General features: G+C 41.3%; 1 protein-coding gene across 1 annotated transcript in view; it reads left to right on the forward strand.

Moving 5' to 3' along the window:
• ANK3 (ankyrin 3) overlaps positions 1–17,295 on the forward strand; it is a 333,563-nt gene that overhangs the window by 231,310 nt on the left and 84,958 nt on the right. Inside the window, exons 24-25 of the mRNA XM_078076917.1 lie at positions 2,116–2,239; positions 7,187–7,289. Of these exons, the coding sequence (XP_077933043.1) occupies positions 2,116–2,239; positions 7,187–7,289 (227 nt within the window). The remainder of the gene's footprint in view (positions 1–2,115; positions 2,240–7,186; positions 7,290–17,295) is intronic.

Raw genomic sequence — 17,295 nt, forward strand, 5'->3', positions numbered from 1 at the left:
GCTGCTCGGAGAGATTCGGGAACCACCGCGGCTCCCTTCGGCCCGCCAGTCTCAGCACCTCGGCTCAAGGGCAGGCCCTCCCTCCGGCTCTTTTTTTTCCCATCCTTCCACCTGACAGGGACCATAAATAACCAGGGCTCCTGGTGTTCGCAGCCGAGAACAAAGTTGAAAGTTTGCCTGGAGCTCCGGGCCACTCCCCGCCTGGGCCACTTCTTTGTTTTCTTCTGTTTTTCCTCTACCTGGGTTGGCCGTTTCTTCATTCATGTTGGAGAAGAGTCACCTCGTAATTAAACGCAGCACCCCGCTCGCTGGCTCTCCCTAGATTTAAGGCTGCCGCGGTTACCCGGTTAGGCACCGGCCATTGGTATCAAATTACCGAAAGTCTACACTGGAGCAGTCCTCATATTTACATACAAATAACTCAAGGGCTTGCATTTATGTCACCATTCGGTCCTGCTAGAGGCTTGCCAGCGGAGTTTTTGGTCCAATCAGAAGGAGCTTTAAAAGGATGTCTGCAGAGTGATCAAAAGGGTCTTCTCAATTAAGGGTAGCCAGGTTTGGCTCTTTTTTATTTTATTTTTTTCTGGTTTGAAATATTGAAAATCTTTGAACTCTGATGAGTTAGAAAAAGATGTGTACTTCTTCAACTGCCTGTGAGGACATGAAGATGCTGAGCAGAACCCAGCGGCGGTGGTGAAGTCGGCGAATACAACCCAGGGGTCGGTTTGTTTGGGCTGATTCCGAGGTACATTCTAAATCACTGCTTAAGGAATTCCTGGAAACATCAGGGAAACATTTGATCAGCCCCGCCTGGTGGAAATGGCTTTACCACAGAGTAAGCGCTTTCTTTAAGTCGTACTTGGTGTGTGCTGTGTTTGTTTCAGATGCAGTGAATGTGCAAATAGCCCAGCTGTGAATAGTTACTTAAAATAATCTCTCGGTACTGGGTAGTAGTAGAAAGCAGATCTGTTTATTTTTTATATTTGCAAAAACAGTAGTTGACAGTGTATTTTTAGACTTGATTGGTAGTTTAAAAGCTAAGCTCTTGTGGTTTCCTGGGTTTAAATGAATGGAAATTATAAACGGTACTGAATGAAGGAATTGGAAAATATAGCTGGGACAGATGAATCACTTACCTTTGAGAAAACATAACATCCACGCTTTTGAAATCTCTCTCGGCCAGCCAAACTTGTGTCCAGAAAGGGAAGGAGAGTCATAAAAAGGGGATTAGGTTTGCCTGCTTTGCAGAACTAACTTTTCCACCACTGTGCTGCGTTTTCAAAAGGATGGGAACCGTCCCAGAGGGCAAAAGGCATTTGAAAAACCTGCTCTGTCACTCCTGGAATGTGGTTTTTCCGTGAGGTCATGTTATGCCTATGTAGCTAGTAAAAGTTTTACGGAATTAACTCTTTGTATTGATGGGCAGAGAGCAATTTATATAGTCCTTCTTTCAAAGTGCTGGTCTCTGCCTTTGGACTCTACAGAAGGTAGAGCTCCTTTCCAAGTCACCTTCCAGCCCTGGGGCAGCTGGACCGAGCTGTTCATGTGACAGGTGTAGAAACAGTTCGAAATTGATGTGTTTCAAGGTTCTCCAGCGAAGCAGTGATAGTTCCGGTTAAATGACTTGGCTAGTTTCTTACATAAGCCCCAAACTGAAATCTTGTGTGTGAGAAGACATTTAAAAAAAAAAGTCCACTCCCTTCCCATGTCTAATTTCCAGAGTAGTAATGGCAAGGTGGCTTTTAGTTTGCAATGCACGTCCATTCGGACAAGCTGCCCTCCTTGTGGTGAGGCGTGGAAAGCTAACTGACAAAAAAGATCCACCCTTCTAGTCAGCCGGGGCTTGAGGGGGGGAATGAGATTGGGGAAATATTTTAAAATTGGTACTGAACCCCAGGAGCCCTTTCGCTACTTACATTCACTCTTGAAATTATGAACTAACCTCCCCTCTCCTTTTTCCTTCTAAGCGGCAGTAACACATATTATCTGGGGGTAAGGGAAAGTGAATGAGAACATGGATGATTTGCTGATGACCAAAGGAGTGGTTTTCTCCACAACAGACGCGTTTTCGAGAAAGGGAAGCTTCTGATTCTGGCTTGCTTTGTGCATCGGCAGGTGAGGACGCCATGACAGGGGACACGGACAAGTATCTTGGGCCGCAGGACCTTAAGGAGCTGGGTGACGACTCTCTCCCTGCCGAGGGCTACATGGGCTTCAGTCTCGGGGCCCGTTCCGCCAGGTATTTTATCGTTGCTGGTTTTCACAGTTAATTTAATACAACCATGATTTGTCATCAACCAAAGTCATTTTCACGTTTCACATTATCCTGCGATGTGCTCTTTGGATGAGGGTGTGAATTTGGTAGAATGTTCTCACCGCCGGTGTACATGCTCTGCCGTTTTCTTTCGTGGTTTTTCGGTCCTTGATTTTCCGTGATTAACATGTCGAGTGTTGGTTTGTTCCCCCCTTGCAGTCATGCTTCAGGCATGATAGTAGAAGAGCTCACTGACAGAACTGGGAGGGCCAGTGTGGTCTCCGTGTTTCAAAATTAAATTGTGTTCCATAGTGAATGAAAAATCTTATTTTCCAATAAGTGCGATACAGTTGTATGGATTGCTCACTCTTTTCTCTTCTTCACTGAAAGCATCATTCATGATTGAGACTTAGAGCATTTTTGAAAAAAAAATTACATATAGTTTATTAGGATTGTCTGCCAAGTGTTTGGGTATCTCTTCTAAAATTATGCCATTACCTTGTTTACAAGGGATGCGTCAGGAGTGCTACCAGACTTACCCAAAGTCACAGACAGGAATGGTAGCAAATTCAGTCCTTAAAACTGAAGTGTAAAACTTTCGCATGTGAAAAACCTTGGCTCATACTTACCTGACGCTGGCTGAAAGAAACAGGACCTTGTCCAGAATTTGGGGACTTCTTTTCCCTGGTTGGTTTAACAGCATGTTTGCTGACAGTTAAGTTATTTTAAAGCTAATAATTAAGCTTTCTAAGCCAGAGCCCTGAGGACATTTTCCTATAGTTTAAGGATCTGTTGTAAAAAGTTTCATTGTCTAATAGTAAATGGCACTTCCCACAAAGTAAAGCCTGGGAGTTTATTCTCAGTGTTGTTGATGTGGCCAGTTTAGATACTGAATTGATTTTTCTTCCAGTTTTTTTATTAGTGGAATTTGGAACGTCATGTAACTCCATAGAATTTTTGCTTGATAAGTGTATTTATAAAAGTCCTTAAAAGCTTATTGTAGCAGGTATCATTAATAGGAAGGGGAAAATAACTTTTTAAATATACATAATGTTTCAGGTAAGCACGCAGAGCCACAAGCTACAACTGAAAATAGGCAGAATCTCAAAGGATCTCAAGAGAAAATTCTATTTGGAGGCTTAATAGCTTTTGCAATCCAGTAACTAGCTGATTCTCTTCCTCAGATAATGTGTAAAAGCTACATTTTGTGAATCAATCATTTGTATATAGAAAATTGTAGAAGCTGACATCCAGTGAGAGATGAAACCAGCATATTGTCTCTTATAGTTTTTCTCAAGACAGTTCTAAGGCTTCCACACTCCTGATCTTGATTGCACCGTTATGATTTGTTGCTATTATGTGTAACTCATTTTTTTTTTTACATTGGCAACTCATGTTATGCTCAGAGGCAAATCTGCAAATAAAATCTATAAAGCCGATATATTTTTTAAAGTATTGTTAGAGTATTACCAAATATAATATTCTGAGTGTAACATTTAAAAGGAATACATTCAATGTGTAACTCATTCAACCATAACATTTTTTTTCTTTTTTCCCTGTCTGATTTTTTTGCTTTCCACTTCTCCTGTGTTTTTCTAAAAATACTTTAAATTAGTCCCAAGATCAGGTAAGAAGATATGTCCCTTTTACGGTGTTTTCTGCCCTTCCCTGATTCATATTCTCATTTTTATTTTCTTCAGCATTGTGCTGTGCTGTGCTGCAATGTGCTTTTCTTTTTTTTTCCTGCTCAACATTAGAAAATCACTTGTGTAATTCTGAGAAACTTAGGAAGTAACTAAATGTATGACAAGAGATGTGACTAATGCAAAATTGAACACTTAAGGAATTTCTTTCCTTTAACAAAGTTTGTATAGTGCATGAAGTAACTGGAGAACTTTCATTGGGTTTGAAGAAAAAGTCTTGATTTGAAAAGCAGTCTGTTTGCTGGTGGCCGTTTTATTTGACTTTGTGCTAGGTACATTAGTATAATTTTAGACTTCTGAGGCATGTGTTTTTCTAACACTTCCTGTATTTAACACTTAGGGTATACCGATGGCTACAAATAATATAGTTGACCTTAGTTAAAAACAATTTAATGCTTTCCAGATCCCCATGCAAATAATATCTAGTTTTAGTAGCTGAAATGGCTCTGATGTATTAAGGATTCAGAGCGAAGCTTGATGGACATAATGAGCTCCATCTGTCTAATGTAACTTGGTTGGGAACAGTGAGGAGCAGGAACTTAGACATTGTATAAAACGAAGACATCTTTAGGCTTTTCCATTGACAGCACCGAGTTTCTAGGCTCTGTTCTTCAGTTGGCACTCATACAGAAGTTAAAAGAAAGAGAGGATATTTTTAAAATATTAACAAATCTTAGATAGATTTAAAAACTGAAGTTAAAATGAATAGGTAATAATTTTTTTAAACATTTCAGTGTTTGTTCACATATCCTGTAACCTGGTTCCACCAATGTTAGCATATGCAGTGGAAACCAGAATTTCTAGAAATGAATGTGCAGTGCAGAGTGGGGCTTCCCAGTGCCTCCCACACCACATCACTGGGGCAAATGGAACCTTGCTATGAGTGCTAGAAGTTACACTGATGATGTAGCCCCTAGCCACAAAAGACTGTTTAAATTAAAATTAGTAAAAATTAAATAAAATTCAGTTCAATTCTTCAGTCACACTAGCCACGCCTCAGGTGTTCAGCAGCCACATGTGGCCAGTGGCCACTGTCTTGGACGGTGCAGATGAAGACATGCCCATCATTGCAGAAGGTTCTATTGGACAGTGTTGAGTTAGAGAGTAGAAAGATAATATCTGCTTTTAGGGGAGTTAGATTGTATTTGAGAGAAGGTAAGGGGCTAGAAACAGGAGTAACAGAAAAAAAAAAAAAGGTTTGCCACTGAAGCAGGAAAAAAAATGAAGAGTTATGTGTCCTGTGACTGGGTCCAGAAGGCCCACCCATGCACGTGGCCAGGCACGTGGCTTACTAGGTGACTCCTCTGTGCAGAAATAAGGCTTAGTTCTTTCTGGTTTTGTTTTTGCTTCTCTATCCAGTCTCTAACATTTGTGCCTTACTCATAAGAGTCCGTACATATTTGCTGAATACACTAGAGAATGATGGTTATTTTGAAGTTGAAGATCCCCCCAAGATTCTGGTAGAAGGCAACGCTCTAATCCTAGAAGGACGCATCTACTCATTTGTGTAGACCCTTAGAATGATTCCTGTAATTCAGGGGCCTCTGTATCTTGTTATAAAAATACCCACCTTGGGTAATCTTTAGTATAGTGAGCAGTGGAGAAAAGAAGTCATTTTGTGCAAAGCAAGAAACCATTTCTTATATACCTTTTTGCTGTTTTCCCTGTCACACACTCACAAGGCAAGGTCAAGGCCTGATTCTATTGGTAAAGATTCAAGCAGCCACATTTAGATCCAGACAGTTTATTGTTTACATGGGCAGTGACGGGTGGCAGCTTCCCACTGTCCTTGTCCTCCATATGAGTAAGGACGCCACCGAAACAAAAGGGGCTGTCTACCTACCACGGTAGTTGTGGGATACTGCATTGCTGGGACTGCCGCTAAGAGGTTTCTTGTTCTGCAGCTCTGTTCCAGGGAGGGCAGGGCAGGAAGTGTCAGACCTCCTTCAAAACAAGAGCAATGCAAAGTTACCTTATGACAGCCTATCATGATAGGTGGGATAGGGAGGCAAGACAGACATGACCTCAGAGCAGCTCCTCACAAGCTTGTCCTCTGTTTCTGGAGGATTAATCCCAAGGCGTTCTGCCAAGGCTCGGATTAGCTGCAATCCCAGTATGCGTATGTGCAGGCTTCCCAACATCCCTTACTCTATTGTTTTTTAAGTCGAGATGTAATTAACATATAACATGTTAGTTTTAGGTGTACAAAATAATGATCGCCACAATAAGTCACATTAACATCCATCACCACACATAGTTACAAATATTTTTTTTCTTGTGATGAGAACTTTTAACATCTACTCTCTTAAGCAGCGTTTAAATACTCAGTACAATATTATTAGCTAAGTCGCTGTGATGTATACTGCATTCCCAGGACTTACTTATTTTATAACTGGAAGTTCATACCTTTTGAGCATCTTTGCCCACTTCTCCTGCCCTGCCACTCCCTCCCCCCAACCCTCTGTTGGTTTTTAGTTTCAAGGTCACTGTGTGAGAGGCACTTCAGGACGTCAGGGGTCTTGCACTCTGGGAACCTCAGGGGCTGTGTAGAGGATTTAAGAGAGGCTAGAGAGGAGAACAATATAAGGCACAAGGAAGGAAGGAGGAGAGCAAGGAAAGACAAAGTAACCAGATGTGAAATTTTAATTTTTCAAGGCCAGAAAGATGGCAAAGATCACGCAAGGTCTATTTGTCATAAGACCTTTTCTACGTTTTCCATGAGTCCAGCTGTAAACCCGAGCTCTTACTAGGTTAAACCCATATCTGGTTTCCAGAGACTTATGAACACACCCATTTGCAGCAGTCAGAATTCCATTCAATAGTGCAAGGTGAACAGATATGGACCAGAAATAAAGGAGACTCTAACATACGGTCTTACCATAGAAAACTCTCTCCAATTATCAGATTATCGAGAGTCATCTGGTTCTTCTCAATTGCCATGTTGGTTCAACTGTCATGTTGAAACATCCAAAGTTTTCATGCATTTCATATTCTCACAGATTTAACACCATTTGGCCTAATTTTAAACAAAATCTGATCATGAGATTGTCCAAGCTGAAGAGATTTCCTCAAATATAAAGGATTTTATTTTTGATGATGTCTTTTCAAGAACGACTTCTGTTGATATTTTTAGCCATCTTGCCTGTTTTCAAAGTTGCATGCATTAATTTTATTTTATTCATCTCATCATCATCCACCACTCTTGAATGGTTAACTGTAAATACAACAGCCTCCGCTCCTTCAGTTCGGATAGGTCGTACACCTTGAACAGAAGCTCCTACGCACGGGACAGCATGATGATTGAAGAACTCCTCGTACCATCCAAAGAGCAGGTATGTGTTCTCCTTCAAATATTCTTGGATTGTTGAATTTCCGTTGCTATGATTGAATCAAGCTCTTTGTCCCGTGATAAAAACGGTATTTCTACATGTTTGATTTTGCATTCATAAATCTTCCTGTACTGCCATGGACACAGGAAAAAATCATTGGTTAAAAAAAAAGAAAAAAAATCAATTGTGCCATATACAGAAATAGCCTGCTTGTCTGCAGGTGAATCCCTAATGGCCCACAGAGAGGAACTCAAAGTCCTAGCAAAGACATGGGTCACTTTCTCACTTCAAGGTCAAATCTATTTCAGTTTTTTAAAAGAATTGATAATAATTGGTAGCTTACATTGCTGACATCATCCACATGAGTGTTCGATTTTCCTGAACATACTGGGTGCATGTTGGAATTTGCTAGAATTGTTTTAGCATGTAGTTAAAGATGATATTGGTCAGGTTTTTGATCCCTTAGCATCAAAGCTACCTGTGATGGGCCTTCTCAAGACGTGATAGTATTTTGTTTTCTACCAGAATCTCTGCTGGTGTTCATGCCATTTCTTCTTTTCAGTAATTGTGGTTGAAAAGATACTGGTTTAATGCAAGAAGTTCCAGCAACATAGTCCTGCTGCATGTGGGCTCAGGGTGGTTCATTCTTCTAGACACACACAGTACCTGGTTTTAAATGCGCACAGTCATGAGCTAATGATGGATGAAACTCTTTGGGCCATAAAACTAATTTCGAAGGTGGCTTATCATATTTAACCAATGTCAATAGTGGGTGAAGTTATGCTAGACTGATTCAGTGAACAATGAAGGTAAATTAGAGCAGATGAGTAAGTGATAGGAACAGTATCACCAAGTTAGAGGTTTAATAAGCAACCGGTAGTCAGATTTTTGGGACTCCTCTGTGTTTAGAGATGCTGACTTCCAGACATACAGATGTACATTGTATTTCACAAGAACCTACAATAAATATTTTATTACTCTACATTCTCTAGAACATTCTTCACAAGCAGATTTTACAGAGGTGAATACAGTGGCTGTTCAGTGTTTGGTCAGACGTAAGCACCCTTTGTAGAATAATTACAGGCACGATAGCATGTCAGGGTTAAGTGGGTGTTGGCACGAGAGAAAGCACTTGTCTCCGCTAATGAAGCTAAGCTCTTGGGTATAAGGTGTTGCCCAGGTATTGGTTGAGATGTTCTGAGGAGCTGTCTCTTGATTGGCTGTGGTCATTATCCTGGTCGGGTAATCCTGATCTCCTCACGTTCCCAATTAAAATGAGGTGTTATTGGATATATTGATGACACAAGTGTAGACATGCCTTATTCTCCAGGCCTAAGGAAACCCCATAAAACTTACAAAATCGCAGGTTGATAGGCACTTCCTTGGGTATCAGTAACACTTTGGTCATATACAAAACATGTGCCTAGTTCTAGAATGGGATCTCAAGTGCTTGATTGAACCTAATTATGGTTTATATTTCTGAGTATATATTTACTTTGGGACAAGGGTCTGAAATTGGGACCCCCACCGGCACCATGAGCTCACCATCACGGCCACCATTACTGCCACTCCCACAGCCATAGTTATACTACCTTTCGATTTCTACCTGTCAACCTTAAAATAGAAGGGTTTGCCATGCCACAAGGCTGCAAACAGGCTTCCGAGGCTTCTCACACCATCATTATCTGTTAGCTACTGCAGAGACCCACTTACTCAGGTGGGCGGGAAGGGGCAGCTTTAATCAGAATGAAAGATTTGTGAAAAGAAAGAAAGGATAAGGAGAACTTTAGAGGTAAAACTGATGTTCTTTCATTGAGTTTGTGGCTGCTTGAATTTGAAAAGCACCTCTGTGGCTGTCACAAATAGCTCTGTAGTGTAGTCAGGGGAAAGAAGAGCTTAGGACATCTCGAAACCTTTACAAATAAATCTTTAAGTTGATAACTGCAGGGGTGGGAAGTTGCTTTCTTCAGTGACCACAGAGAATCCCATGGTCTGCCAGGTGTTCCTTGTGGAACTAGCATGTTTAATGAACACATACACTATTCATGGCCATACAACTTCATGATAAATTCACCAGAGATTTGAAAAAAAATGTATGAACAACATAAAGACATCTTAGGGACAATTGAGGACACTTGAAAATGTACTGGCTATATTGTTAGGAAATTATTGTTAGTTCTGTTAACAGTGACAACGTTATTAAAGCTATATAGGGAAATATCTCCATTCCAGGGGTATGCATGCTGCACTTTTCAGCAATGAAGTAATCATTAAGTCAGCTCTTTATTTTCAAATGGTTCAGCCAAAAGAAGTGTGTGAAGAGAGAGCTCATGCGAGCATAAATATGGCAAAATGTTAATTTTTTAAAAAGAACTTATTTATGTGAGAGAGAGAGAGAGAGAGAGAGCACACATAAGCATGGGGGAGGGGCAAAGGGGGAGGCCGGGAAGCAGACTCCCTGCTGAGCAGGGAGCCTGATTCAGGACTCGATCCCAGGACCCCGGGATCATGACCTGAGCTGAAGGCAGACGGTCAACCAACTGAGCCACCCAGGCACCCCAAAATGTTAATGTTGAATCTAGGAGAAATGTATACGGGTATTTCTTATACAGTTTTTTCCACATCATTGTTTGAACTCTTTCAAAATAAAAACTTGGAAGAAAGGGGAAAACAAACTCCAAAAGAGGTATGTTGACTTCTTTAGTCTCTAGTATCTCATTTATTACAGAAGAGGGAAGAGACTAATTCCTCAAAAGAGAGGCTTTACGAGGGAAGGACCTAGTTACACTCTGCAAGACTAATGAGAAGCATTTACTTGAGAAGTATGCTTCATATAAAGCACAGACTTTATATTAGAATTAAGTGGCAAACATTATTAGTTTATATCCATCATGCTTCTAAATCTGTATCTATAAACTTGAAAACGGAGTTCCTCCACAGTATTGATTTTGTCTAAAAGCGTGCAAGAAGCCTTAAATTAGAGTTCTTAAGGCAATGATACATGACTTACTGTCAGATTTAAAACTGCCCCATCATTGCCTAGTTAAAGTTGTGTTGATGCATGAAGGTGGAAAATGAATAAAAATGAACTCTCCACGTGCAGTTCGTTTTCAGCAAGAGGCGACCTCACCAGTACAAAGCATAGTTAGTTGCCTCTTTATTATCGTGCTGCTGATTAATCAGTTTGCACATTAATGGCAGTTGAAGTACAGTTGAGGCTCAGGATAATTAGCACAGGCCTGCTGCTCCCGTATTCCTAAGAACCTAAGCTGTTGAAGGAAGGTATGGAGGCCAGAGCTGGGAATGGAGTTGGGAGAAGTGAGCCCATCATCATGGCCTGCTGAGCCTTAATCATGAGCAGTCTGTAAATCACTTAATCCCCCCTTGGATAATCAAGAGTGGACTCATTACTGTGAGATTGGGTTATCCATGAACTCCCTATACTTTTACCTTCCCTGTACCTTGTAATCAAGGGTCACCTGTAGATATGCCTCTGAAAATATATATGTAAATAAATCATGCCTTGCATTTGTCAGGTTTTATTATTTAAGGCAGTGACTCTCAGCTCTGACTGCTCATGAGAATCATCTTAAAGAATTTTTAAAACACTTTTGCTCACCATATGATTTCACTCATATGTGGAATTTAAGAAACAAAACAAAGGAAGAGAGAGAGACAAACCAAGAAACAGACTCTTAACTAAAGAGAACAACCTGATGGTTATCAGAGGGGAGGTGGATGGGGGATGGGTTAAGTAGGGATTAAGGAGTGCGCTGTCAGGTGATGAACACTGGGTGATGTATGGCAGTATTGAATCATTATAACATACGCCTGAAACTCATATGGCTGTATTTTAAGTAACTGGAATTAGAAAAGAAACTTTAAAAAAATTGCTCAGCGGCTGGGATGGCCTAGGCATAGAATTTTTTAACACACCCAGAACTGAAAACCACTGATTCCTAGTCAGAATTCTTTTTTTTTTTTTTAAGATTTTATTTATTTATTTATCAGAGAGAGAGAGAGCGAGCACAAGCAGGGGGAGTGGCAGACAGAGGGAGAAGCAGGCTTCCCGCTGAGCAAGGAGCCTGATGTGAGACTCGATTCCAGAACTCTGGGATCATGACCTGAGCCAAAGGCAGACGCCTAACTGACTGAGCCACCTAGGCGTCCCCCTAGTCAGAATTCTTAATTGGGAGAAGGGATGTCTGGCTGGCTCAGTTGGAAGCGCATGTGACTCTTGATCTCAGGGTCATGAGTTTGAGTCCCACCTTGGGAGTAGAGATTACTAGAATTCGTCATTGGGGCGCACATTGGAATCACCAGCGGCTCTTTGGAAAATAAGAGGCCGACAGAATCAGAATCTCCCTCGCTGGGTTCCTGGGCACGTGTGTTTCTTAAGGCTTCACAGGTGATTCTGGGATGCATCTCTGGATAGGAACCATTGATTTAAAGCAACTCTGGCTGGGATCTTTTTGTATATTGATCATTCAACATCTAATGTATTTGTTTTATAAGCTCTGATTTGTGCATGTCAGACTGTCTTGGAACAAGATCTGTGCTTGGAAACATTCTTTTCCAAAGAGAAGGTAACAAAGACAAGGGATGATTACAAACTGAAGCCGGGTTGTCTAGGATGAATACAATAGACTGGTTCTTTCATTTCTTCTGACATAATTACTGAAAGCAACTGTTTGGTATGGCTTATGTAATTGCTGTGTATGATCCACACCAGCCAGTCCTCATGATCTAAATGGAATAACATTCAGGAGACACTGTCAGGAGGTGTGGTGGTGCTTATGGTGATAGTGGTGAAAACAGTTCATGAGCTCCTACTGTGTGCAAGACACTGTTTTAAGTGTTTTACTGGTATCAACTCATTTACATTTCACAAAAACCCTTCGAGATAGTTTCTTGGCTCCATTAAAAAGGTGAAGAAACTGAGGCACAGTCAGCTAAGTAACTCATCCCAGGGGACGCAGGGGGTAAATGGCAGAGTCACTGGTCATGTGGCTCCAGGCTGCTTCCTTAGAGGCTGTCCATCTGCATTGCTTCGTGTGGGAAAAGAGCCATCAGTGAGCCCTCAGACTTTATACTCTGTTCTCTAAGATGTCACACTTGTTAGTATTTTTAATATGGATGTGGTACCATCATCTTTATCCTTTTTAAATTTTTTTAAAGATTTTATTTATTTGAGAGTTAGCGAGAGAGCAGGGGAGAGGGGTAGAGGGAGAGGGAGAAGCAGACTCCCCGCTGAGCAGGGAGCCCAATGGAGGACTCCATCCCAGGACCCCGGATTCATGACCTGAACTGAAGGCAGATGCTTAACCGACTGAGCCACCCAGGTGCCCCATTTTTATCCGTTTTTTAGCATGAAAGTTTATATTTAGACATGTGTTCTCTATTATGCTTATGCCAAATTCTAATAATAAATTTCTTATTTAATGTGATTTAAAAGGAACCAGCAACTTATATTCAGCAACGTTATAAAAATTATGGAGAAAATTATTATGCTAAAAGTCATGGCATGTAAGGCATCATTAAAGGAATGGAAATACTTGACCTTCATGTAGATATGAGGTAGAAGGCATGATAGTGGTCTAAAAATGTTTTGCAGGCTAACCAATTAGTTACACTTCCTTTGAATGACCCTAGAAGTATTTGTAAGACCACGGGATGTATGGTATACAGCAAGCAGAAACATTTAATTCAGTATGATTTCTGGTAGTTATCCAAGAATAGGAGAAGAGCAGAAATCACTTAGGGACATGGGTTGGTTTCCACTTTTTTCGGTAGCAGACAGGATCTGATGGTCAAACCTGTACCCCCATCCATTTCTCAATGTCATTTAGAAGCGTCAGAAATCCCTGCCTCTCCTCCAAGGATGGGCCCCAAACTTGGCCATTCAGAGCTTTCCTTTTCCTGGATTACAGTGATTATTTTAGGTTAAAATGTAAAATCTAAGCAAGTCTAATGAGGCTCAAATTTGAGACTTTCTGTAGCCTTTTGGGGTTGCTAAGTTCTAAAGATGGTGTCAACCCAAAGCTGCTAAGGATGGAGCATGAAAACAAGCAATTCCTGCCATCTTTTGAGCCATGGCTGGATTCAGCCATGCCTGAAGTTAGTCCCTCCCAGACTTTCTTGCTCTATAAACCAGTGAATTAATCTCAATCTCCTCCCACCCCTGGGAGTCAGGAAGTGTCGTAAGCCAGTTTAATTGGGGTTTGGGGCCTCACTAATGTGCTTATATTGGCGGAGGTCAAACCTGACATGAACAACCACATATCAAGGGCAACATAGAAAGTCTTCTAGCATCTTAAAGTGCCATTCAATCGTGAGATTCTATTTTATGCTTTCTCTCTAGAGCTAAATAAATGTAATCTTAACAAAATAAGAAAATGAGCTATAGTTTAAGAGAATAGCTATAAATTTGGGTGTTCTAAGCAAAAACTTTTAGAAAAACATTCTTTGCTAATTGCTCACTAAGCAGTGAGTGCCTTCCATTTCCTTTCAATTCCATTGCTGTAGGGACAGTGCATCCATGAAAAAAGAGAAATGGGGCAGCTGCGAGGCCCTGTCCCTCTCTTAGGAGGCTTAGGAGGTTGCTTTGATTTTGCAGTCCTCCTCTCTCAGACCAGATTTGCCCACATGGTTTATGTCTCTGGGGAGGAGTGGCAGGGCTTCTACTACTGACCAGGTGAGAAGGTTGAACTAAAGGAGTGTGTGACAGTTGCATTGGCTGTTTGAATGGGAGCTGAGGGGTCATTCTGTCCTCTGTTGGAGGCTTTATTCGAGCCTCCCTGTACCTGGAGGCAGCCGTCATACGTGCCACTTCGTAACTCTCTCATTTATCTAACAGCCCAGGACTCCAGATCCTTCGGGTTAGACTTGGTCTTTTTTAGGCTAAGCATGATCTCATATATATATGAGTGTGAAGTGCTCATATATATATATGAGCTCATATGAAGTGCTGTGTACTACTTGATGTATTAGCAAGTCAAATGTGAATTGGAGGGTTCTTCAGGAGAAATTGCACGTCTGTCACTTTAAGACCTAAGCAATTGCCACTTATCTCAGTAACAGAAAAGAAGATTGCCTAATCCCAAAGGCTGGTTATGCTAACACTCAGTTTTTCCTTCTCTGCCCCTCACTCCATTTTCCTCCTGCACCTCCCCTCTCCCCACATCAGCAGATTAGCCCTCCTGTTCTTGTGTTGTAGGTAATTCTAAGGGGCTCTCAGAAATGTGCCTGGTGGTAGAAGGTAGCCAGCCTGGGATTAAAGATTTGCTAGAGATAGTCCCCTGGAAGATAAACACCTTTGACTAGTGACATTTAATATGCTGCTTTTTCTCTTTGGAGTGCTTTGCCAGCATTACTCAGGTGATCATTCAACACCTCTCACAGATTGGTCAGCAAGATTATGCATTTTTTTTTCAAGGCAGACAGGTTGGTGTTGTGACTTACTTAAGGCAGAACAGTTTAGATGTCTTGAGCTGGATGTTGTGTTAACAGCTTCCATGATGACCTTGATTCACCTTCTTTTGTGGAATTTGGTAAATAAATTATTTTGAGATCAATCAGATTTGGAAATCCCAAAGAACTCAGCTTCTATGGTTTACATTTTAGACTCAAATAAATGTTAGGGGTGATAATAGTTGACTTTAAGAAAAGAAATACTTGAGGGGAAAAAAGACCTGCTTTAGTAAGCCTTTAATTGTTATTTTATTTTCTGCTTAAATCAGGTTTTCTTTTGTGGAATCCATTTTTTTTAAGATGTACTACATGATGTTTTGATATATGTATATATATTGTAAAATGATTTCCATAATCAAGCTAATTAACAAATCCATCACCTCCTGTACTTACCATTTTTGTGTGTATAGTAAGAACAGTTGAGATCTCACTTAGCAAATTTCAAGAATATAATACATTATTATTAACTACAGTCCCCATGCTATACATTGGGTTTCCAGAATTTACTCATCTTATAACTGCAAGTTTGTACGCTTTGATCAATATGCCCCCTCTTCCTCCACCCCCCAGCCTCTGGTAACCACCGTTCTATTGTCAGTGAGTATGGATTAAACTTTTTCTTTTAAGATGGAATCCATTCCTTAAAAGAATATTTGCAACTAGTTGCGCTAGATGTCCAAACAGACCCGTAGCAGTTTGCCATTTCACTCAGTGTGTGCTGTAGATCACAATACTTAGAATACTTATTGTAGTACCTGCCACAGCATTTTATTAATGGATCATCTCACCCCTGCTTTCAGCTTCCTTGTGGACTAGGTACTATCATTACCACTTACAGACAAAGAAGCTGGGGCTGAGAGGAGTATTTCACTTGCCCAGTGTCACTTCAGGTGACACTAGGTGATAGAGCTGAGACTAGAATTTAGGTCCAATGGCTACTTAACCGATTCTGTGGCTGACCACTAGGCTGCCGCTCTAATACACCAAGCGTGGCAGACCTGACAAAGCATGTTCACCATGGGAAAAGTTGGTATTTATACAAGTATTTGTCACAGCCCAAACCCCACCATTGTTTGTGAATCCAGCAGGCTGTTTCCTGCAGACTGATAAGACATATGCTCTCCTGGGGCGCCTGGGTGGCTCAGTCATTAAGCATCTGCCTTCAGCTCAGGTCATGATCCCAGGGTCCTGGGATCGAGCCCCACATCGGGCTCCCTGCTTGGCGGGAAGCCTGCTTCTCCCTCTCCCACTCCCCCTGCTTGTGTTCCCTCTTTCGCTGTGTCTCTCTCTGTCAAATAAATAAAATCTTTAAAAAAAATTTATAAAAAAAGACACATGCTCTCCTAAAAGCTCTATAGAGGGCTGTAATGTTCTGTCAATTTAAGAAATTAATTATCTCCACTTATAAAAACTCTAGGAAGTTTAGGATTATTATAATCTGTGTTTCTGTTTGCATAGCAATTTAGAATTTTCACTTTTATTTTTTTTATTACGTTCAGTTAGCCAACATATTAGCCATTAGTTTTTGATGTAGTGTTCAACGATTCATTAGTTGCGTATTACACCCAGTGCTCATCCCAACATGTGCCCTCCTTAAAGCCATCACCCGGCTACCCCATCCCCCCACACCCCTCCCTTCTGCAACCCTCAGTTTGTTTCCTGGAGTCCAGAGTCTCTCATGGTTTGTCTCCCTCTCTGATTTCTTCCCGTTCAAGTTTCCCTCCCTTCCCCTATGGTCCTCTGCACTATTCCTTAGAATTTTCAAATCACTTTCACAATACTTGTGTCATTCCATTCTCACAGTGAATTGGGACAGGTAATTTCATCTGCCAGTTACCCTCATGCAAAAATGGGGGTTCAGTGAGGGGTTTGACTTGTCACTCACTGGGCAGTGAAGTGATATAGCCGAAGTCAAACCCACCTCATGTATTCTTGGTCTAAGGGAACTGACACCACATGGGTTCCCCTGTCCTGGTCCTGTCCAGTTTGTGGCCAGGGGGTAACATTATCTTTGCAAGCCTTTCCTTTCATAGGCTCCTAGTCTGGTGCCATCAGCCAGCTGTTTCTCAAGTAAACCATGTTTACAGTTTTTCAGATAGATGCACTGGGTTTTGTATGTGATCTGATAGTGTGCGGTCTACCTGGTGCTGTTGACCATAGTGCGTCAAGGCCACCAGCTAATCTACAGGACTGCCTTCTGCTGGCTCTCGGGGGCAGCAGAGCAGACAGAGAAGGACCTTCCCTGGTGTCATCCGGTACTGGGGTTTGACAGTTGGCAGCCTGGAGAAGTATCTAATACTGAAGTTAGTTGGGTTGTTCTTTCTTTTCCTTGTATATACACCTTCTGGCCCCCTACCTCTTTTCTTCTGTGCCCGGACATTTATTTCCAGACCTGGGCATTTGGGTGTGTCCTCTTGTAAAGCCAGTGTGTACTTGCTCTTCTCTTTCCTCTGATGAATAGGGCTAGTGAGAAACTATTTTTGGAAAGTATTAAGCTCATGGAGACAGTGATATCATCATTAGTCAGGCTTTGGACTCT

The sequence above is a fragment of the Halichoerus grypus genome, chromosome 7, assembly GCF_964656455.1.
Source record: "Halichoerus grypus chromosome 7, mHalGry1.hap1.1, whole genome shotgun sequence".
Taxonomy (NCBI): Eukaryota; Metazoa; Chordata; class Mammalia; order Carnivora; family Phocidae; genus Halichoerus; species Halichoerus grypus.